Source organism: Anser brachyrhynchus (assembly GCF_964034855.1).
Source record: "Anser brachyrhynchus genome assembly, chromosome: 9".
NCBI classification, from domain to species: Eukaryota; Metazoa; Chordata; class Aves; order Anseriformes; family Anatidae; genus Anser; species Anser brachyrhynchus.
In genome coordinates, this window is record NC_137703.1 from 17,608,910 (window position 1) to 17,630,821 (window position 21,912).

General features: G+C 42.4%; 1 protein-coding gene across 7 annotated transcripts; it reads left to right on the plus strand.

Moving 5' to 3' along the window:
• Positions 1-161: 161 nt before the first annotated feature.
• Positions 162-21,856, plus strand: ATG16L1 (autophagy related 16 like 1). 7 transcript variants are annotated; one of them, XM_080605088.1, is made up of 19 exons: positions 320-450; positions 1,093-1,193; positions 1,316-1,409; positions 3,619-3,724; positions 5,222-5,295; positions 5,494-5,745; positions 6,590-6,655; positions 8,925-9,014; positions 9,777-9,833; positions 10,794-10,896; positions 13,526-13,631; positions 13,750-13,820; positions 15,316-15,387; positions 17,398-17,518; positions 18,338-18,443; positions 18,946-19,095; positions 19,443-19,490; positions 19,850-19,951; positions 20,364-21,856. In XM_080605088.1, exons 3-19 carry the CDS (start codon positions 1,387-1,389, stop codon positions 20,455-20,457), a joined length of 1,641 nt encoding a protein of 546 aa, XP_080461214.1. In that variant the 5' UTR covers positions 320-450; positions 1,093-1,193; positions 1,316-1,386; the 3' UTR covers positions 20,458-21,856. The 7 variants fall into 7 exon arrangements, with proteins under 7 accessions (XP_080461210.1, XP_080461212.1, XP_080461211.1 ...); XM_080605089.1 differs by having other exon boundaries at positions 1,093-1,184; XM_080605084.1 differs by lacking the exon at positions 1,093-1,193 and having other exon boundaries at positions 162-450.
• Positions 21,857-21,912: the final 56 nt, after the last annotated feature.

Here is a 21,912-nt window from a genome sequence, read left to right on the forward strand (position 1 = left end):
GGGCGGTGGCGGCGATGGTGGTGATGGTGGTGGCGGCGGCGGGGCTGGCTCCGTGCTTGCCGAGCGCCGAGCGGCGCTGCCCGCGGAGGGGAGGGCTGGCGGTGCGGGGGCGGCGCTAGGCGGCGGCGAGGGCAGCCTCTGTCGCCGTTGCGGCGCGCCGCTGCGGTGCGAGGGCCCCTGACGGAGCTTGGCCGCGGCGCCATGGCGGGCGTGGGGCGGCGGCTGCGGGCCGCGCCGGGGGAGCCTCGGTTCTGAGAGGGGTCCCATCCCGCCGCGGGCCGGACCCAGCTCCGGCGTCTCCCCGGTGCTGCCGCTCGCCGCTGCCCCCCGCGGAGATGGCGTCGGGGCTGCGCGCCGCCGGCTTCCCCCCCTGGAAGCGGCACATCGCGGCCGAGCTGCGGCGGCGGGACCGGCTGCAGCGGCAGGCCTTCGAGGAGATCATCGGGCAGTGTAAGCGGGCCGCCGCGTCCCGGCCGCTCCGGGGAGAGGGGGCAGAGAGCCGCGGTGGGGACCTCGGGGCCTCGCTCGTCGCTTTGTCAGAGGAGTGGCTGCGGGTCGCTTCTTAGAGCGAGGGAAGTTGCTCAGTTTGGTTTGTTGGCTTTCCTGGCAGAATAAGTAGTTGCTTCTCCCAGCCCCCTCGCCCACTAAGCCAGTTTTATTCTGTGCGTGAGGATTGTCTTCAAATTGTCTGCGTGGTTCCACCTCAGGGGTTGTGGATTCGCGAACAGTCGCGCTGCTGCCCATGTTCGTGAGCCTTTGTAGGACTCGGGGCGGCCCGGGGGCAGGTTCCCATCCAGCTCTTCCTGGCCCATCCATCTGCCCCAGCTGCAGCAGGGCGAGGGGAAGCGGAGGGGTCACCGGGCAGCTGCTGGATCACACGCAGAGGTGCTTTTTGTTATGGGGAGAAGCAAACAGAGCTCAGCAGGACTGTGTGCAGTGCTGAGTGTGACCAGGGCTCACTTCTCTGGCAGGGCTCTTTTCTTCATTGCTGTCAGATAAGGGACTATAAAGAGGTTGAACTTTGAACTTCTTGCATTTAATCAGATATCAATACACTTAAGTAATAGCAGTCTCCCTACCAAACTTTCATAGATCCAGTCCCTCACAGCATCTGAACTAAGGAGGAATTCTTGGAGCTGTTGTTGAATACTGCCTTAGCCTGCTGACATCAAAGAGGAGTGCTCGTTAGTGTGGTATAGACTTACGTAATGTTTTGTCATGTCCGAATAATTAAAGATACTAAGTTTTAGCTGGTGAAAAGAACAGGGTGGGAATCTGGTTTTGCTCTTTGGTTATTTTCTTATTGTCCTTTCAGATAACAAGCTACTAGAGAAGTCGGACCTTCACGCAGTGCTTGCTGATAAGCTGCAAGCTGAAAAGTACGACATGCAGAGCAGACATGAGATCAGGTATTTAAAACTTCTTTTGTGTCAGTCAGCTGTCTGTCCTGCGTGTTGTAACCCGAACCACTGATTGACGCATTGTACAGACAACTTATAGGTTATTACAGTAACTTGGAGTTAAATAAAGTGAAAAACAGGTTGAACTAAAAAATAAGCTAAAACTCTAAATGTGATAAAGTTACAGTACTTTTACATTATGTGGTGGAGAAAGATTTGATCATGTTTTAGACAGAAAGTAATTTACCATGAATTCCAAGTATGGAAATGGACCATTTTGAGCTCTTACTTCTCCTGTGTTTGCCCGCTGTTAATACATAATGAATATGACCTGACTCTTGAAACTGTCCAATCTTAAAAGCATTGCAGAGAGAGACCATTGTCTTAGTTTCAGTCTGGAGGCTGTGTTACTGTGTAGAGTGGGCAGTGGAGAAATGCATGATTGTGAAATGTCAGTCCTAAGCAATCGTCTTACGCTTAAAAAAAAGAAAACACATGATCTGCCTGCTTTTAGCAGGATTTTATCAGGAAACTTCCTTTCTAATGTGGAAATAACACTAGTGCTGCAGGCAGCAGTCATGCTGTTTATTCTGTTGGCACCTGAATCCACTGCAAACCAGTATGCTAGCAGCGTCTCTGTTGTCTGGAGAACACGCAGATTCCAGCACGTAAGGACTACTGGGTTCTCTTCAGTTAGCTCAAAGTTACCTGCTTCCATAAGAATTGCTGCATCTGAAGGTTTTTTTTGCTGTATGACACAATGCTGTATGTGTGTCTCATTGGGATGAAAAGCAAATAAATATGTCTGTTGTGTACTGCTACCACTGGTAAGGAAAGTACAACTCATTCTCCAGGAATTGTGGGCAGAACTTCAGTGTTTGGCCAGCAAGCTGGAGTTAACACCTTTGTGACTGTTCTTAGGAGCTTTCTGATGACTGTAGTTGTCTGGAACCAACTGTAGTTTATGGGAATCAGATCCTGATTGAACACCTATTCCAAAAGATGAGACTGAGAGTAGAAGAGAATAAGAAGAAATGAACAGTGTCTTCAAACTAAATACTAAGCAGAATTCTGATACTGCCCTTGGAATACGACAGTTCGTTCAAACTGAATTCCTAATACTAAATTAGTTGAAGAAAAATGCCTTTAATTACCATAACAGAAAGAAGGAGTATCTAGTTCTGGCTATAGATTTATGCACGGCCAGAATTATAGGACCTGTTGGATATCACCACAGGAGTTAGCCTGTTACCTGTTCAGACAACGGTTTTCTAGAAGTGCAGTGTCTTCTATTACAGCATTGGTTCAGGGTTCAGCGAGGTGTTTTTTGTTTGTTTTGAGAAGACCACTAAGTTAATGATGCCACTGTGGGGCCTTCCAGCTTCTGAATCATCATCTACTATCCTCTGGGTTGCTGTCACGTAGAATGACTGCAGAAATAGATGCTTGCAATTTCCTTGCAATTATAGGAGTGAAATTATTTTATTGAAAAACTATAATTTAAAATACAGCTGCTCAGAGTCTCTGTGCAGGTGTGATACGTATGTGTGCATGTGCTTTTAAAAAGCTAACTTATGTCTCTGTTCTCAAAGATGCGAGTGATCACCTTTACAATCATAGCTCTTGGGGGGGGGGTTGGCATGTATTCAAACACAAAAACAATAATTTTAAAAAACTTCTTACCACAAGGGCCTAGAACACAGTTGGGGCAATAGAGAAGTGATTTGCAACACCTCGGACTGTAAAACCCAAGGCACTTGTTCCCTAGCTGGAGGCTCTGTCCACTATGGCATACTGTCTCCGGATACTGAGCATCTTCAAGGTCCACCAGCACCCTCCGAAACAGATTTGATTTGGTAAAACGCTTCTGTTTCTTTCAGCATTTGGAGAGTGTACTTTTAAAAGTTACTTTCCTTGGTGCAAATTCAGGCAAAGACTAGCTATCTTTCATTTGAGTTTCAATTCTATTTTAGGAACGTACAAAAAAACTGAATGAAGTCCTCAGCAAATTTAATTTTACAGTACTGTATAAAGGCATTTTGGTTAGTGAGAGTTGTATTGTTGTGGAGTTTAGCTGTGGTTTAGTTTGTTATGGATGAACTGTATCTTGGCAGTGTAGAAAATCCAAGGGAGATAGTGTGCTGAGACCAACTGGCAAAGGCATGGAAGCAATTGGATTCTAGTTGGTGACATCTCTTCTTTCTCTCTCAAACTGCAGTCCAGGACATGACGGCACATGGAATGATGCTCAGTTGCAGGAACTGGCACAGCTGAAGATAAAGCATCAAGAGGAGCTGACAGAACTACATAAGAAACGTGGCGAGGTTAGAAAGTCCTCTTGTGTTTTGTATGGTTCAAACGTGGCCCTTTACAAACATGGCCTTAATTGTACCGAGTTCTTTCGTCATCGCTTTTTCATCATTTCATGTACAGCCTTTTTAAGCAACCCATGCTGATGAATAAAATAAATCAGAGATGGTTGGTCTTTCAAATTGGCTGCCAGGAAATAAGAAATTACATTGTTAGCATAGCATTATTTCTAAGAATTGCTTAGTTTTGTGTTTCATCAGTGCTTTTAACTGTATTTATTAGAGGAGGAAGGAATTAATCTAGCTTAGAGCTGCAAATGACCACCAGTTCTACACTGGAAAGACTTTAAATGAGCAGAGTAAGTGAGGGGGGTAAGTGGCTATGTGTAGTTCCATTTCTCTCTCACTTTGCAGGACTACTGATAGGTAGGAGTGGATAAAACAAGCAAAGGTTCAAAGTGCTATGATGTTCAACTGAAAAGGGATCACTGGTTCTGCCATGTAAATGCAATAGGGAGCCCAGAAGTTCCATCAGTTATGAGTTGGGCCTGTGAGAAAAGGTGCAATTTTTGGATGGGAAAATGCAGAGGCTCCACCAACAGAGTTGGGTGTGTAAAAACCACAGCAGTGGAGAGAATAAATTGAGGACCTAGTATCTGAATGCTGCTCAGACTTTTATAGGGAGATGGCAATGACCCAGGGAAAGTCATGCTCCTTTGATGACACCTCACTGGAATTGTAGAGAAGTTCTAGTGTCAGTAATCCTGAGCTTCTCAAAGAGCAGGTAGCTTTCTACAGGAAGCATGCATTGGCTAGTCAAAGCGCTGAAAATTCCTTCTTTCCCCCCAGCCTGGTGTCCTGAGCCATCTACCCAGGCAGGCCCCCTTCTCAAAACAGTCTTCCTTCTTCCCAGGCAGCCGAGGCTCTGGGTGCTGTAGGGCTTTCTGCTGCTCACTGCCTGGGTAGCTGCGAGCTGGTAGCAGCAGTTCCTTAGCGTTGGCCTCTGCCCCTCTGTTTTCCTGTGCTCTGCAGAGGCTCCCCTAGCAACTTTGTTTGCAGCAAAGCTGTTTATGAAACACATATTTACAATATGTGAGTTGCACGTCTCCAGTGATGGCTGTCCATGAGTACCTGAAAGACCGATGCTTGGTTGTTGATACTTACTTGTTGGTTTGCTAATTTGGCAATTTCTAGTTACTCTGATTTTTTTCTATTTATTTTTTCTGTAAATACATTGTTTGTGGCTTTACTGAAGAAACATGGGGGAAGAGAGTGAGATGCCAAAGGACAATAACTTTTTGAAAAATCATTTTTAAAAGTAGATTCTTTGATCTAATCCCCTGTGTGATAGGGACAATAAACAAATTGGTACAGAAGATCAAGAAAGACCCGAAAGGTATGCTTTGTGCTTCTAGTGATAGATTGGTCTGTGCTCTCAGTGGGAACTGCTCAGTATTTGTTGTCTAGCTGGCAACCCTGCATTTTTGTAATGCAAATTTCTTCTCTCCGTAGTTGGCCCAGTCTGTAATTGATCTGAATAACCAAATGCAGCAGAAGGACAAAGAGATGCAGATGAATGAAGCAAAGTGAGTAGGAACAGTTACTTCTGTGTGGTTGGTTTGAGACCCAAACTTCTCTCTGGGTAATTCATGTTAAGATATTTTCTAGGAGTCTTACCTACGGGCTAAAAACTCCTTTGTTGTGCATTGTGCAAATAGCACAAAGGTGATGGTATAGGTCCCAAAGGAGATCCTCATTGTTTTGTACATTTTGTTGTCCTTCAGGATTGCGGAGTATTTGCAAAAAATCTCTGAACTGGAGACAGAGTGCCAGGAATTGCGTAGCAAACTACAAGATCTTGAGCGAGCTAATCAGACACTGAAAGATGAATATGATGCTCTCCAGATCACCTTCAATGCCTTGGAGGAGAAACTGAGGAAAACTACTGAAGATAACCAGGAGCTGGTCTCACGTTGGATGGCAGAGAAAGCACAAGAAGCCAATCGCTTGAATGCAGAAAATGAAAAGGATTCAAGGTGAGATTGATCTCTTTTTGATAAACTACTTCCTAATATGCTTTTGAATAGTTAGGAGTGGATAGAATAAAACCACATCCAGCTTTGATCTTGAGACCTATGGATTTACGCACAGTGCAGTGAGAGTCCAGAACTTTGTGTTACTTCCTCTGGCCAGTACAGTTAAATGCTTTTTGAAAATATTTGTCTTTCAAATGAATAAAACATGTTCTTTTGTTTCTTGAGCAACAATGGACTATGGACTAAAGATCATAAATCACGCTGGCATTTTTTGTAGTATTAGACTTGCACTTTTTGTTTGTGTTGAGTCTTGATAATACTCCTAGTTTTAGCCTTTTTTAGCCTAAGCAATTTTTTGGCATCCTGTTAAAAGGAGGAGTTGCCATGAGACTAAACTGTGTGTAAAAGCAAATAATTTTTCTTCCACGTTACCTCTTGTTCAACAGCTAACGATACTTGGAGACCAAGGGCTCTAAGGCAAATATCATACTATGTGGTAGTTCTGTATTACTTCAACTAACATAAGCTTTTTTCTTTAAAGTTCTTGCAATTATTTGGTCTGAGCAAATCTGCAATTATATGGGTCATAAAGGGCTGATGTGCTGAAGGTATGCTGTAAGTGCACTTTGCCATACCATCTAGCTCAACTATCGGTATTGTCTGTGACTGTTCACAATAGGAAAACTGCCTCTTCTGCACTGAGTATCTGGAAAAGCAGGATAAAATTGGGGCAATATTCAGATTTTTTTTTTTTAATCTTAGGAAGTCAATCAGAACTGTGTACAGTAATCTTTGAGATGAGATTAAGGATTTTTTTAAAATAACCATGTTTTCCTCTTCTTAGGAGACGACAAGCCAGGTTGCAGAAGGAGCTAGCAGAGGCTGCCAAAGAACCCCTGCCTGTTGAACCGTAAGCAGTCTTGATTTATGGAGTTCCTCTCCTTCATCACTTCCTGCTTCGGTTTTATGCAGATGCATGATAAATTACATCTGTGTTATTTCTAAATTTGGTGATGCAGAGGGGTGTTTAAACTTTGGTGTAAAGTCAAAAATGTACAGTAACTCTCCCTAGTTGAATTTCCAGAAGAAGGAACTCTGTTTTGACTAAAAAGAGATATCTGGACTCAAAGTCCTAAGAACAGTTCATACAGTGAATATGTATTCTTATCTCAGCAGGAGAACATTTGTTATGTAGTGCTCTTGGTCTTCCAAATAGTTCTGTAATCATGGAGCAATACACTTTGGAGAGAGCTACATTTCATGTGCGTGAACTACAAATAGCTGTGCTCATGCATTTCCTGTTGGAACAGGTGCTGTGCGAGTTGAGGTGAAAAGATGCTGACCAATTCCATACTGGAATAGGTTTATACTGTAGGAAAAAAAAATTTAGAAAGATGCGGTGTTACTTTTCCTGGCAATCCAGAAATAAGCATCTCAAGTCTACTGTTCTTTGCAGCAGCCAGCTGCACGTGAATATTCACTGCCGTGTTTATTCCTGGATAATCTTTAATCAGCTGACTGAAATGGGAAATTGGTGGTATATGTGCTTTGTGCCAGGTTGATAAGGTTATAGGTTGTTAACCCCCCTGCCATGAGCCAGGACACCTCCCGCTAGACCAGGTTGTACAGAGAGAGGAAATCTGTGCGATTTTTTGTGGCTACTTTCCCTGTTAAGCTTCTTCCTCTCCTTTATCCAAAGTGAGACTTTCCTATCCTAGAGCTGAGCTCAGAGGTACCTATGGCACAATGTCCTGAATATTTTATTTCCTCTTGTGGTGATGATGGTCTCAATGTTTCATAAATTATTTGATATGAGATGCTGAGAAGTTGGAAAGAAGCCTGTTTAAAAAAAAAAATACTTCTATAAATTATTCAAACTCTGCTTCACAGATGTTTTTGATTTCCTTTTGATTTCATAATTTTAGAGGGTTTTTACCGTATAAATACGCTGCTTACTGAAAGGAAAAACTGCAGCATTTAAAGAAGTATGCTGTGATGTTTAAATTCACTTCAAAAATGTGAAGTTAACATGGGAAGTTCTTTTGCTATATACAATTTTAGTATCTTAAGATTTTGATTTTAAAAAACAAATATCTCCAAAACGTGCGGGTGTTCTATAGAAATATCAACCTGCTACTATCAGTCAGGGTAGGTATTTTCCATAGCCTCCTCATACACGCTGTCCTCCAAAATCTTAGAAATTCAATCACAGCTATGTTTATGAAATGTGAGATTTAAAATGTTCTCATCCTCTTCAGCGCTTTTGCAGCTGAGATAGTCTTTCCTGATGGCAGGCATTAGTTTATTCGTACTTAAATGCCAAATTTAAACTTCCTGATCAGTCAAATGTCATCAGGTTGACACAATATGTTTAAAAATAGTTTGTCCTGCAAAATCAGCAGTGCTTGAAGGAAAAATCCTAGGCTGTCAGAGCCCGTGATAACTAATGGGAGAAAAACCTTCTGGCATTCGCTAAACAGCTTAGCTGGATTAATTTATGGCGCATAAATTGGAACCTCACAGTTATCTTCAGTTATACACTGGCGTGTAAATAACGTGGTGACCCAAAACATGCTCGTGCTTACAGTATAGAAAGTATTAGGACTTACTTGCTGTGGATGAAGAGGGAGAGTTTAAGCCCTTTTGCTTACCTAATAAAACCTTGTTTTGGAAAAAAAAGGCAAAAAAAAAAAGGGAAAAATGTAAATAGGGTATTACTATATTTGGGGCCGCAATAACAACTCTGATTTTTTGCTGTTTGGTAATTGTTTCAGCTAATAGAGTAGCAAAGTTTCGCTTGGATCCTTACAGCATATGTAGCACTGCAGGCTGAGATACAATGCCTGTAGTAAAGAGAATCCGCAAAATGTGCCTGTCAGCGTAAATACAGAGGGGCAAAACTGTCACTGAGGAGTATAATTGGCAGTTTGAAAGAACAAACCTGAATTTAGATGTTGCATGTGCTTGTTTTCCAACAGTGTATGTTGAATGTAGTGTCTGAGCGACGGCTAGATCGGTGTCTGTTGTCTTGATCTACCTCCATGTCACCCAGCTGAGTAAACCTGGATGTGGGCTGGGGTCAAGCAGTACCAACCATTCGGTTCCCATACATCAGTAGGCGGCTTCTACGGGAGGCTGTGTGTGGCTGGTTGGAAACGAGGTGTTTTCTCTTACTTCAGCAGGGATGATGATATTGAAGTGCTTGCGGATGAAACCTCCGACACAGCTGAGGAGACGTCTCCAGTGCGAGCTGTTAGCCGAGCATCCAGGTTTGTGCACAGAGATTTTTGTACCCTGTCATTGAGGAAGAACAAGAGATTTCGAACAATTAAAGGAATGATGTTGGGAATATTACTTAGTTTTTACTCACCTTTATCTGGAGCACAGTTCAGTATTTCCACCTCCTAGGTACTTCCTGCTTTCCAGTAGGAAACTCACTACAGGCTGTGTTTTCTGTTACTGTGCTCTAGATGTGTTGTGTTTTCCCTTTGCTGTTTTAACCAAGCTAAACTAGTGTCTGAAAATGTGGTAATGGTAAAAACAAAGGTTTAAAACTAAAATGGGCAATAAAATGGATACCACAGTGCCTGTTCTATTTTATCTGTTACTGTGCAAGGTATCAACATGGCTTTGCAAACAGCTGGGCTTTGGGATTCTATTGAAATACTGAAACTATCTTCACCTAGATTAAATTCATTTTTTCCTAAAATCATGAGTGGAAAGTAAGAGGGAATTATGAGAGCCTGGATTAATTTGATTGAAACTTAATACTTGGCAAATTGTTATATCTAAAATCGGTAATTCACAGAGTGGATGCTGAGGGCAGTTGAAGAAACTCCCCTCACAGCTGTGCTCTGAGTTGTAGTTTGGTGGCTTTTGTACTGATGCCTGCCTTTGGTGTTTTCTGACTTGGGACTGGGTCTGTGCGGGAGGGAATCTTTCCAGAGACTTGGTGCTATGAACTGTGTTTGTCTTGATCTTTATTTGGAGAAGCTATTCACAAGGTTTAAACCTGTCCTCCCCTCCTTCAGTAAGCGACTCTCCCAGCCAGCTGGAGGCCTTCTGGACTCTATCACTAATATCTTTGGGTAGGTTAGAACACTTTCACCTCCTTGTTTTATGTATTGGTTTCAATGTACGCCAAAATCTTGGTGATGCAGGGAATACAAACAGTTTCAGCCTTTCTTCTAGCTTCTGCCTTTCTTTTTTTCTTTTTTGTTCTCCTCAACTTCCTGTTTCTTCCATCTTGCCGTGTGCTGACCTCTGACCTTTCCCTCCAGTCTGTCTGAGTCTCCCCTTTTGGGACATCAATCTTCTGATGCTGCCAGGTGAAAAACATTATCCGCTCTTAGTCTAGCATGTAAATGTATTCCGTTGGATTGACATGGAACAAACCTGCATTATCCTGATTAGTTTTCAGATATTGATATCCCTGGCTAGAAACTGTCTGCAGTTAGAGATGCAATGAGCCCCTCTTTGCGGAGAGAATATGTGGGATTTGCTCTTAATTTCCACTGCACTTAGCTCCTCTAATAGGGTTATTTTGAAAATAAGTCTTTGGGTTCTGTGCTTAGTGTCCAGAGTGGAGCCAGACCTTCTAAGTCAAGCTCTCCATTAGGTGGATGGTCTTTGCTTAAGTGGTGCAGCCTGAGCTTTTGACTGGAGTGTTTTGCTGCCTGGAACGTAGTGCTGCAGTGATGTTCAGTCTCCCTAGACACAGTGACAGAGCTGCAGTCTCTCCAGCTAAGCTCAGCTGCAATCACTCCCATGTTTCTGTGCTATTAGAAAAAGATGTCTGCTTCAAGATGAGGTCAGTAATCAGTTCTGGTAACTTATCTGGCATACTGTGAAATATCTAAAGCCACAAGCGGATGTAGTGCTGTATGATAAATGTTTTTGAAAGACTGGATAAAAGAAAGTAAAAACTCCACCCCCCATTTTTTTATCCCTGTACAGTGTAGTTAAGTGACAGGTACAGATCTGGATGAACTCAGGAGAAACCATGTTAATTAAGTTTGTTTGTAAAATATTTCTTTGTTTCATCTCAGGAGACGTTCTTTGTCCTCGTACCCTGCTCCCCAGGATAGCGCAGAGCCACATCCGGGTGCCAGTAAAGAAGTGAGAGTGCCCACTACTGCAATATGTGTCTTTGTAAGTACAGAAGGAATTCCCATTTCTACCATCCCTTTTACTGTCTTTGGAGGAAGTGAATCCTATCTGCATCCTGGACATTGATCTCCTGAAACTGCTTCCATTGACATGGCCAAACGAGAAGGAATTCTTGATTTTGTAGCGTAGTTCAGCCTATTTAATTTTTAGCCCAAAAGCTTCTCAGAACCTTTACGTTCCCAGGTGTGGTTCTGTTCCACATGTCCCTGATGTCTGTTTTGCTGAGGTCGATGATGACTAGTAAAAGGTCTGATGGCACAGGGGAGTTACACCCCATTACCGTCTCGGCTCCCAGCAGTCCTTGTTCTGTCATGCCGTAGTAGAGCTATGACTGAGGAAGAGACTGCTGACAGTTTGGGATTAATTCAGTTCCAGTTCTCCACAGTGAAGGGGTTGTGGCACTGAATGTCATCCAACAGACGTGGTTAAGAGGAGCTTGTGGTAGTGGGGTGTCTTCATTGGTTGTGTGTGATCTAAAGTTTTCAAGCTGAGACCTCCTTTATGCATTGCTGTGGCCTCACGAGGCCAAACTTAAATTTCCATGATGGGTGTTGTCTTCTGAATGAAATGAAAGATACTGTGGTGGATCGTCTTGTAAAATAGTTGTTTGGACATTCCTCTTGAGTTTTCTCAGGCGGTCCATCAAAAGCTTTTTCCAATGCTACCATAGATATGAAATTACTTGATTTTTTTTTCTCCATTCAGAAAAATGGAGTGGCCATATAGATAGAGTTCACAGCAGCATGGAGGCTTGTGTGCTGCTGGCCTGCTCTGTTTCCTTCTCTAGTGGAAGTTGTGTGGTGGAGGGAGTGGTAGCTGTGTTACCTGATGGTGAGAATAGGGCCATAACCTATGTGACAGTGTGGAGCTGGCTTGAGTAGGGAGCTTCACAGGAGGCGTTCCTGACTATGGTATGTGATAAAGCCTCTCTCCTCCTCTGGCTATGTACAGCAAGTGGAGTTGATTAATAAATGAAAATCCTAAGTAATTTTGTCATATACGTGTATGAGGTGTTCAAGACCCATGTGAGAGGCTGTTTGTACCTTTCTCTGAATCTTCTGTAACACCGTCTGAACTTCTAGAGCAGCACAGTGTGAGGGGGCAAGCCACAGTAAACTCTGCTGACCCTTAATCTTGGCAACATGGCAAATGCTGCCCTGTTCTAATTCCCTATTGTTGCAGCAGGGATAGAAGCAGTCGCAGTGGTAAGTCTGTCAGACTGGCAGGATGGAGGTGATGCTTGGTTAGCAGAGAGATATTGAAAGGAAAAACTGCTTCCTCATTCCATGACAACCCATATGTTCCTCCTGGAGATGATCTGTGTTACATTTTAGTTCCTGTTTTTGGAGCCCAGGTGGAGTATGAGGACATGTCTAGGTCCAATAGAGCAGTGCAGAGCATTCTGAAAATGAATGGAAGGAGTCTGTCAGACGTTTGGCAGATGTCGAGAGTCTTGGATTTCAAGGAGTGATGAGGGCTCATATTTGGAGAGAGAGAAGCAGAAAAGGCTTGGTAGGGAGGAGGAGGTTGTCACTTCAGCCAGCATTGTGGGATGTCATTTCTGAGCAAGAATTTTGACTAATTTTGTTCAGAATGGCTCTTCTGCACTTCTAGAAAGACCAGGCTTTTGAACTGTGATGACCACTAAATATGAGCTGACAGAACAAGTTGAAGCAACAAGTTCCAGGAGAAAAAAAGTTTCCAGAAAACTGATTTCACAAGAACACTTACCGACAGTTCTTTAAAAAATAAAAAATAGAAGTACAGCAAATGAGTGAAGAACATGGTATTAATATTGTGGGGGAAGAAAAGGGGTAAGTACTGTAAGACTGTAAAATTGTCGGGTAAAAAAAGGATTTTGATACTAAAATTACCATTCCTGTTGAAGGTTAAGAATCACTATTAAGTGGCCAAACCAAGCTTCAAAACATCAAGCTGTGCAAAAGCTTTAAAAAGTGCTTTTAACGCTGCGCCTGTTAATAGGAGCCACGGCTTAAACCCAAGTTCCCTGTGAGCGAAGTGCTGTTCCAAGTCACAACCATGCTGTTATTATTTAATTGCAATACAAGGCTGCAGTATCTCCAATACAGTGCATGAATGCACTTAATTTGTTATGGTGTCTTCAAGCAGACTTTCCAAACTCAAGCCTGACTTGTGTCCTGTGGTTGCATAAACTGGCTGGATCATATTCCGTTGCTGGCTCTAGGTGAAGAAATAAAAAGTTAATTTCCTTCTGTGACATGTCACCAGTTCATGTTCTCTCTCCTTTCCTTATTTTTTTTCTGTTATAACTGAAAATAAAAGCTGTAATTTACGAAGACTGAACTTACAAAGCATTGTAAGGCTTCTGGTAGTTTATTGTCAGGATTAAGCCTTTGCTTGTATTTTCCTTCATAGGCTCTTGATTTCTTTAGATAAGAAACAGCCTTTTTGCTCTGTTTGTATGCCATCAACCATAGTTTCAGCCCATGGCTTTATTTCCGATGTGCTGCTGGAAGATTTACCACTGTAGTTCTGTATTGCCTTTAAGTTCTATAGCTTTCTAATCCGTGGGCTTTGGGTCTATGCTAACTCCACTTTGGGTGGTTGTTCTGTTCCTCCTGCTCCTCAGGATGCACACGATGGGGAGGTGAATGCAGTGCAGTTCAGCCCTGGCTCCCGGTTACTAGCAACAGGAGGCATGGACCGGAGGGTTAAGCTTTGGGAAGTCCTGGGAGGTAAACGTTTTCACTGTGGGGTATTGTGGGGTATTAAATAAACTCATGTTATAGTTCACTTTGTGTCAGCTTCTGTTCTAATCCATTGCTTAAGTTTTGTTTGTCTTTCTCTGTGCAGATAGATGTGAGCCCAAAGGTTCCCTCTCTGGTAGTAATGCTGGGATTACAAGCATAGAATTTGATAGTGCTGTGAGTATCTGTGATATCCACTGTTTGTAATTGGGTATAAATTAAGAAATTCATGTTGTGCTCTGCTACCAGCGTTCTGATGCTTTGAGAAGTTAGTTAAGGTATGAATTAACACTTACGAAGAGTTAACTGCAAATGGTCCAAAATTATACAAGAGATAAGCTGCAGTCTGTGTAATTCTGAACTTGGCTTTGCAACTCAGATGCAGCTCAGACATCAGCTTTTATGGGCTACTTTGATAAAATGCTTTAGGCTTTGTGTAACATGGAATCAGTCTTTCCACTAAAGGTGACATAACAGCACAAAAGCAGCAAATAGCACTGAGGCTTTACTTCTGTGAAGCTTTTATTTTAACGGGTGCTTTGCTGAGGTCTGTGACGAATAGCAAAAGCTCTCATTGTCTTGAGACTTGCACTTCCATTACCTTTTCTCCCAGCAGTTTCTCACCAGAATACAGTCACACCACAATACTGGTGTGACTGGCAGCATGTTTGCTGACAGCTCATGGTATGCTCGGTTCTTGTTAACCTAAAGTATTGCAGATAGGATTGTGATCAGCATCCAACAGACCTACTTGAAGGAGTTTGAGGTCTTGGATTGTTACATCTGGACATAGGATCTGTCTCTTCTGCCAGGGCTGCTTCCATAACACAACACATAGAGACTAGACCAAAGCTGAAGTAATTTCATCAATTTGGTGATTCTCTGTGCTGAACTTTACTGACACACATCCATAGCATTTTTCCTTCGGATGTTAACTAGCTCATTAGAGATTTGCTGGGGTGGTTAATCTGCATGATAAGTTAGTTCTGATTTTTATTTGTTTAAGGTGGAACACATTTGAGGTGAGAGCTGCCTGAGGTGAGATGCTGATGGACTTTAAGGACTTGTTTTTTGCCTCACAGAAGTCTTTGAGTTTCTCAGGAGTATAAGTGTGAATCTCGCAGTGAGCACTTTTCATCTGGGATGACTTGAAAGCCCTAAGCATAAAGCCATGCACAAATCTACCTGTCTGTCCTTGAATGGATGTAGTTCTTGGAATCTTAATATGTTAGAGTTGTAATGAAAATGGCAAGAATTGGGCCAGTTCTCCTCTGAGGAATGCTGCTATTGGGAGGGTTCTTCCCTGTACAACATGACGGCAAAAAGAATAGATAAGGGTGAACTAGAATTCAGTTCCTCACTGCAGCAGCTGGGGGCAGAAGAAGGAGAAAGTACTTTCTGGTCTGGTTATTGTTAACTCCTTTCATCTGTAGTCATGATTCCACAATTCGCTGTCACTGTTTGGTGAGAAGAAAAAGCTACGGCGTTCTAGAAAGTTGTCACGCTAGCTTTCCTTGCTGGTTATGTGCTTATTAGGTTTTTGTTCTTTTTTTTTTTTTCCCCTTGGCAATATAGCACTAATACGGCTCTAATGACTTATTGGAAATACTTAATACTTTTCGTTTCCATATTGACTAGCAGCAGTAGTTTTAAATTAATCTTGTATTCGCAGGGTTCTTACCTCCTGGCAGCTTCAAATGACTTTGCCAGCAGAATCTGGACGGTTGATGACAATCGATTACGGGTGAGTCTCTTGAAGAAGTCAAAGAGCTCAGGATGTTTTTGTCCTGTATTTCCAGTTTTGTGTCTAAGGGGGCCAGTATAGTTTTGAAAGCTGGACACTTACAGACACTTTCAACAATTCTTTTTGTTAAACAGATCTTTATTTCTCTTTAATTAAAAAATCTTTGCAGCAAGACCTAAAATAAAGTATTGGTCTCTGTGTAACCACGTATTTACTTAATATGAAACTTTACATCCCTCTATGTGGAAACTTAAATGCTTCTTATTGTTCTTGAAGAGCTACTTAAATATTTTAGCTTCAGTCTAAGGAGAGAGCTGCTGAAGAAGGGGGTGCAGGAAAGGGGTTTGTTTTTGTGGAAGTCGAGGCAGTATTCTTGAGTCCTTGGCCTAGCTGTTAAAGGCAGCAAGCCTAAAGGTGCTTGAATTTATTCTCAATATCTTTTGAAAGATTCCTTCTTCGTACTCACATTCTTATCCAACAGTTTAGCTCATGTTTAAAGAAGGGTTTACTTGTGACTGACCATAAAAAAAAAAAATCTCTTTTCAGCTTTCCATAAGGCTTTGTTTGTTACCATTCCTATGTACACTTTTCCTCAACTTTTTATTTTAGGAAGCTGCTACTTTGATTTGAATCTTCTGGTACGTCACATGTGAATTATAACCTACAGCTGCATTGTAATCCACTGGGTAGTTCCCAGTCTGGGGAAGTCAGGCCTTGTTTATGGAAGTGACGAATGCATCAGGTTCTTTTGCAGCTTTTCTTTGGCTGCAAATTCTACAGTTGGTTGTGAGTTATTGTGAGTAAAAGTTTAGCAGGCTAGCGATAACTAACTTCTTTGCGATGAGTAATCCCCACAAGCATCTATCTAGCTTCACAATATCGCCCTGTAATTTTTCTGGTAGTCTTGGTGACTAGTGCATTCACTGCTCATTTGCTAGCGCTGAGATAAAATACTGCATTGTTTCAAGTATGTGGTATGGATTTGTCATGCCTTGCACGTGAGCAGGAGGCAGTGAAGCTGAAATCATGGTAAACTTTGCCACAAATTCAGTATTTAAATGCAAATAAGTATATGTAATGACTGTGCATCAACAGCAGAAAAGAGATGCAGATCTTCCTTTCTGAAATGTGTCCTTTCTTGAGACCACGTGGTCTTTACGGGATGATGCATTGCTTCAGAGTTTGTTGTGGATTTAATTGTTTTTTGTGTGTTTTTTATCAAGCTTTGCTCACATTCCTTTCTCTTCTCAGGTTTGTTCTTCTGTATTTCCCATCCCAGATTGCTTCGTGTAATTTGACAGTCCTTTGAGTATTTCAAAAAAAAAAAAAAATTTGATTATATACCAGAGATTTCTCTTGTGTTTTTTTTCCCCAAAGGTCTTACTTCAGTCGCTCATTATTTGTTTTGTGATTTGGCATGTAAATATTCAGCAATTTGAAGTGAATGCAGTTCATGTTCCTCTTAGCCCCAGAGAGCCTTCCCCTGCACTGGGTGAAAACAAAGGCAGTTACAGAAACTGCTGGAGGGAGTTTTTCTAAAATCTTTGGTTGTCTTAGCTTTCAGGTTTGAGAATGTAACAACAGATGAGACTAGATATCCTGCCGTATCCTTGAGAGGATCTCATTATAAAAACCTGAAAACACCATTTCCCTCTTCAGTAATCCCTTCTCCTCATTTCTCATGCAAGGCTGTGCTGCAGTTGCCATCTACCCATGAAACTAGGGTGTAATGGGGTGTTGTGAAGGAGAGCTCACAGGTTCCCTGGATAGCTAAAGAAATTGCAGCCACGGGTGACCTGTGTCTCAAAACTTCAGGCTGAGCTCTGCGGTACTTAACATTCCTACTCAGTGTTGATCGCTGTTTATATATAGATCTTTTTTTTTCATGCAATGCAGTAGACATGAAAATCGTGACTTAAGGTTGTGATGTTGTTGTATAGAATTGGTAACCTATGAGAAAACGAGCAAGTGGAACTGTGCGCTTTTACTGTGTAAATCTCTTTTCCTCAGCACACTCTGACAGGTCACAGCGGTAAAGTTCTGTCAGCCAAGTTCTTGCTGGACAATGCACGCATTGTTTCGGGAAGTCATGACCGGACCCTCAAGCTCTGGGACCTCCGCAGCAAAGTTTGTAAGGAAGCCTAACTTTTCATCCACGTTCTCTGTTTCTAGTGGATGTAAATGGAAGTCTGCCATAAACCAGATAATTTCATCTTCTTCTTAGTCTAAAAAAGCAAAAACCAGCAGCCATGCTACATTCTGTTGTTATTCCAGTAATCAGATTCTTTCTGCTTGTTACCTAAAATAAGAATAAGAAATCATGTATACAGGAAGCACTGTTAATGCTATTATATTAAGAGCAGCTGTGTTCTGTGAGCTTTCTTTGTTTATCAATCTATGGAGTGGGTATTTTAGTCTTCCACTAAAAAGGCTTCCACTTGGAGCCAACTCAGTTGTTTATTTTATTAACCCTGAGGTATATGGAAATATCTCTTGGAAATGTGTCAGAACGTATCAAATGAAGGAGTTGCTCAGATTCAGATTTTTCTTCGTGAGAAACACTTTATTTCCTAATCTGCTCTTCTACTGATGGCTCTTGAACTTGCTTGAACGAGAGAAGAATCGGGATACAAGGCTACCCTAATACATACCCCAAACATAGGTCATGTTGACAGTTTCACGTTCTTTAGCGGTAGCAAATTATAGCTAGCTAAATAGGAAGTGGAAGTAAAGCAGCTGTCCTGGGAGCATTTAAAGGGATTTTAGATACAGCAAAGGAGATTGAAAAGGGCAAAGAGGTTGCTGAAGACTTAAGTCAGGATTATTCTAAGATAGTTTGACTGCCCTGTGATGCTCTGTGGGCACTGCTCTGTGTAGCTGCTATGTTACGTGTGTGTATAGTGATTATTTTCTGACTCTGTTTTCATCAGATCTGATTTATCCTTTTTAGGTATAAAAACAGTGTTTGCAGGATCTAGCTGCAATGACATCGTATGTACCGAGCAATGTGTAATGAGTGGACATTTCGATAAGAAAATTCGTTTCTGGGACATCAGGTAAAAGTTGAGAGTGCTTACACTGCAGCAATAGCTCTAGAATTGTTGTCCAAGTGTAAGCTGCTAGGCCACTCTTCTTCCTGAGCGTGGAAGCTGGAGAGACTAGTCTGAGTTTTAGAAAGCTAGTGAAAGAACCATTTGTTACTGCTCTTATTACTGTGTTTTTTTTTTTTTTGTGGGGTTGGGATTTTTTTAGGATGCCTTTTTTTCCTGGAAAGGCAGTCTGCTTCATTGCAGATATTTTGTGCTGGTCAATACTTGCCTCTCTAGACGTTATTTAGTTTTTCAGTGGGTGGAGTTGTGAGGAAAATAGGGTCTGGCTGTTGGCTGGTATTGTTGCCCACAAAGTGGGATCTTGCTGGGGAAAAACTCAAAATGTGAGAATAAGCCAGTAATTCTTTCTCTTCCTCTTTCACATTAAGATAAGTCAACGTTTTGATGCAATGGTTTGGCTTCTGGACTCTGGTTTACTGTTTTCTTTTTTCTTCCCATCTTGTCTTAGGACCGAAAGCATAGTAAAAGAACTGGAGCTGCTTGGGAGGATCACAGCTCTGGACCTGAACTCCGAGCGAACAGAGCTGCTGACCTGTTCCCGTGATGATCTACTAAAGATCATTGATCTGCGGGTTGGTGCTGTCAAGCAAACATTCAGGTGAGCGTGCTCCCCTCAAGAACACTTGGAATTTCAAACCTCTGGTTGCTGATTGCTCTCAATATCGGATTTTTTCAACATTTCTATGGACTGCTTTGTCCCCTATCTTTTTATGAATCCCACATTGGTAGCAAAGTTCTCTGCAGTCTAACAGCAAAGCTCTGTTATGGTGTGTCTTTTCATTTGCCTCTATAAAGGAGGTAGATGGGAAAGGTAACGGAAAGAACTACTTCAGACATGATTTTTTTGTGTATGAGAAACAGGAATTGTGATAAAGGGGTACTGGAGGTTATTCTGAACCATCTTCGTAAAAATGATGTTACAGTTATCTGATTTTAACTTTTCAGTGCCCAAGGGTTCAAATGTGGCTCTGACTGGACGAGAGTTGTGTTCAGGTAAGGTCAGATATAAGGAAGATATCCTCTGTTTAAATCTGATCCCCAGCAAGTGAGAGATTCATCATGTTTGGCTGTATTGTCTCCATTTACAGCTAGAAAAACTTTGGACAGAATTTGTTATTTGCTCAAGGCTACCTCTTATTCAAGACAGTGTATCTGTACGTCTTGATCAACTTTCTTGGAGGCTTTCTGATTTATAAGTTCTTTTGCTCTTAGCAGATGCTAACACAGTTTTTTAAAGAATACACAATACCAAGTTGCTTGCTTAGGAAGTTGAACGTGAAATGATGATTTGTACTTATAAATTGCTGACTTGAAGAAAATGTTTTGTGCGTTCTACTCCTCTGACCTCGTAGCCCTGATGGTAACTACGTGGCTGCTGGTTCAGCTGACGGGGCCCTCTACATTTGGAATGTGCTCACTGGGAAATTGGAGAGGACTCTTGCAAAGCATCACAGGTGAGGGGAAGCTGGCCATTTAATCTGAAGCAGGGACCTAGGTTGTGAACCTTGATGAGCGATGAAAGAACTGTAGTCATACAGCTTTACTGTTCACATTGGTGTGCAAGAATTTTAATTCAGATTCTTTGTGAATTCTTGTCAGTATTCTCAAGATTGACCTAAGGTTAGGTTTGTTATTGTTCAACTTCTTAAATTGACATATGATTCTAATAAAGTACATTTAACACATTCTGGAAAAAACAGTATCCCTGTTAGGCTATTGAAAGCAGGACTATCCTGAGAGTTGAGAACAAAAGTGCTTGTTCTTTTGTAGTCAGGGTACTAGAATATTTCATTCCCTTGTTAAGTGCTGTTGTGGAATTAGCTTTTGGTTTGTTTGTTTTAAACTTATACCTGGCTTCCCTTTCAGTTCTTCTATCAATGCAGTCGCGTGGTCACCAGCAGGTGCCCATGTGGTCAGTGTGGACAAAGGAAACAAGGCTGTCCTGTGGGCTGAATTTTGACTGGACGGAGGGTGGAGGGCAGAGCGTCCGGCGCCTCTGTGTATGGCGGTGCTGGTCCGTGGCCAAGCAGAATGGAGACCCGAGCCCAGATCCATCCGGAACGGGGATATTGACACGTGCGTGGGCTTTGCTTTCCAGAGGAAAGTTCCAAAGCAGTGGAGAAGGAGCCTGAGTCAGAGACTTCTTATGGCTGTAACCACACTGTGGCACTCGGACTTGGCAAGGGATTAGCTGTTCTGGATGGAGAATGCTACTTAGTCATGCCTTTACGTGCAGTAGCTATGCACCAAGTGGAGCTGAAGATACTAGCGGGATTCCTCACCAGACAGCTGTGCCAAATACTCTATCACACAAATGTACCTACAGCACTTCTGAGTTGGAAATGTTGGAAAGAAGTTACTCTGTATGCTGGCTTAATACATGTCCTGTCTCCTGTGTTCCATTTTTGTGGCCTAGTTCAGGTGTGGGGTGAGAAGATCCTGAAATGGGGATGGGTCCTAGGCAGGCTGAAGTGTTGGGAAGCTTTGGTAGCGTCTCCAGTAGCTCTGGCAGCTCTGCCTTTGAGTTATCAGCTCAATTCAGAGCTGCTCTGATTCTGACACAGGTTCTCCAGTGCTGTCATGCAAACTCCTATCAGTTTTATCTGATTTTAAGGAGACTGTTCTTCAGGACTTAAGCACCCTTTTGTTAAAATGCCCCTCAACAGCTGGGGTACCACAAAATAGGAGATCTTAAATCTTTTTACTCCACAGGCAATTGGGTTAGTGGGTGTGATGAGAGAAGTTGAGCTTCTGCCGTGCTGCTGTGCTAAGGAATGTAGTCATACTGTGACTTCAGTACCAGAACAGAGATGTTTGGTCCCTTCTTCTGTTCATCCGTCCTGTCCTGGAGGCTGTCAGTAGAACACAGGGGAGCAGCGGGGTTAAATCTCAATTCCATTGTTTTGGTGCTGGCAATTCCAGGCCTCTTTTCTCCTTCTTGAGCACATGTGCAATATTCCCGTCTGCGCTGGAGCCCTCTCTCTGCTATGGAGCAGCGTCTTGGCTCTGTCCCTGTTAAAGCATCCAAAACCACAGTGTGGCTGGGTGTGAGCTACCTGGTGACTTTATCCAGCTAAACCTATCCACATCGTCTGGGCCTCAAGACAAGCCACCAGCGTTTTATTGCCTTTTTATTTGCACTTTATTTTCTTCTCTCCTGATTGTGTTTTACTAAGGAAGTGTGTTCTTTGGAGGGGCTGGGTTAGTGGGCAGCTGCTGTAACAGGCGTCTCACTAACCTAGCCTTTTGCTCAGGCACCTTCTGTCGAGGGGAATTAGAGTATACAGGGCAAACTTTTTATTTATTCAGCTGCCCATAAGAACTTGATTGTAAATAAACCTGTGTTCTGCTTTTAAAAACCCCACAATGTTCTGATTCATTTGTGTGTGTGCTTGTGTGTGAGATGTTCTGAATG

What these genes read in the sequence shown, in the direction of transcription:
- ATG16L1 (XM_080605084.1), top strand. Translation starts at nt 336, where the DNA reads ATGGCGTCGGGGCTGCGCGCCGCCGGCTTCCCCCCCTGGAAGCGGCAC. An exon ending in TCTATCACTAATATCTTTGG is followed by an intron (nt 9,834 to 10,793) that starts GTAGGTTAGAAC and finishes GTTTCATCTCAG; the next exon opens with GAGACGTTCTTTGTCCTCGT. An exon ending in CTACTGCAATATGTGTCTTT is followed by an intron (nt 10,897 to 13,525) that starts GTAAGTACAGAA and finishes CCTGCTCCTCAG; the next exon opens with GATGCACACGATGGGGAGGT.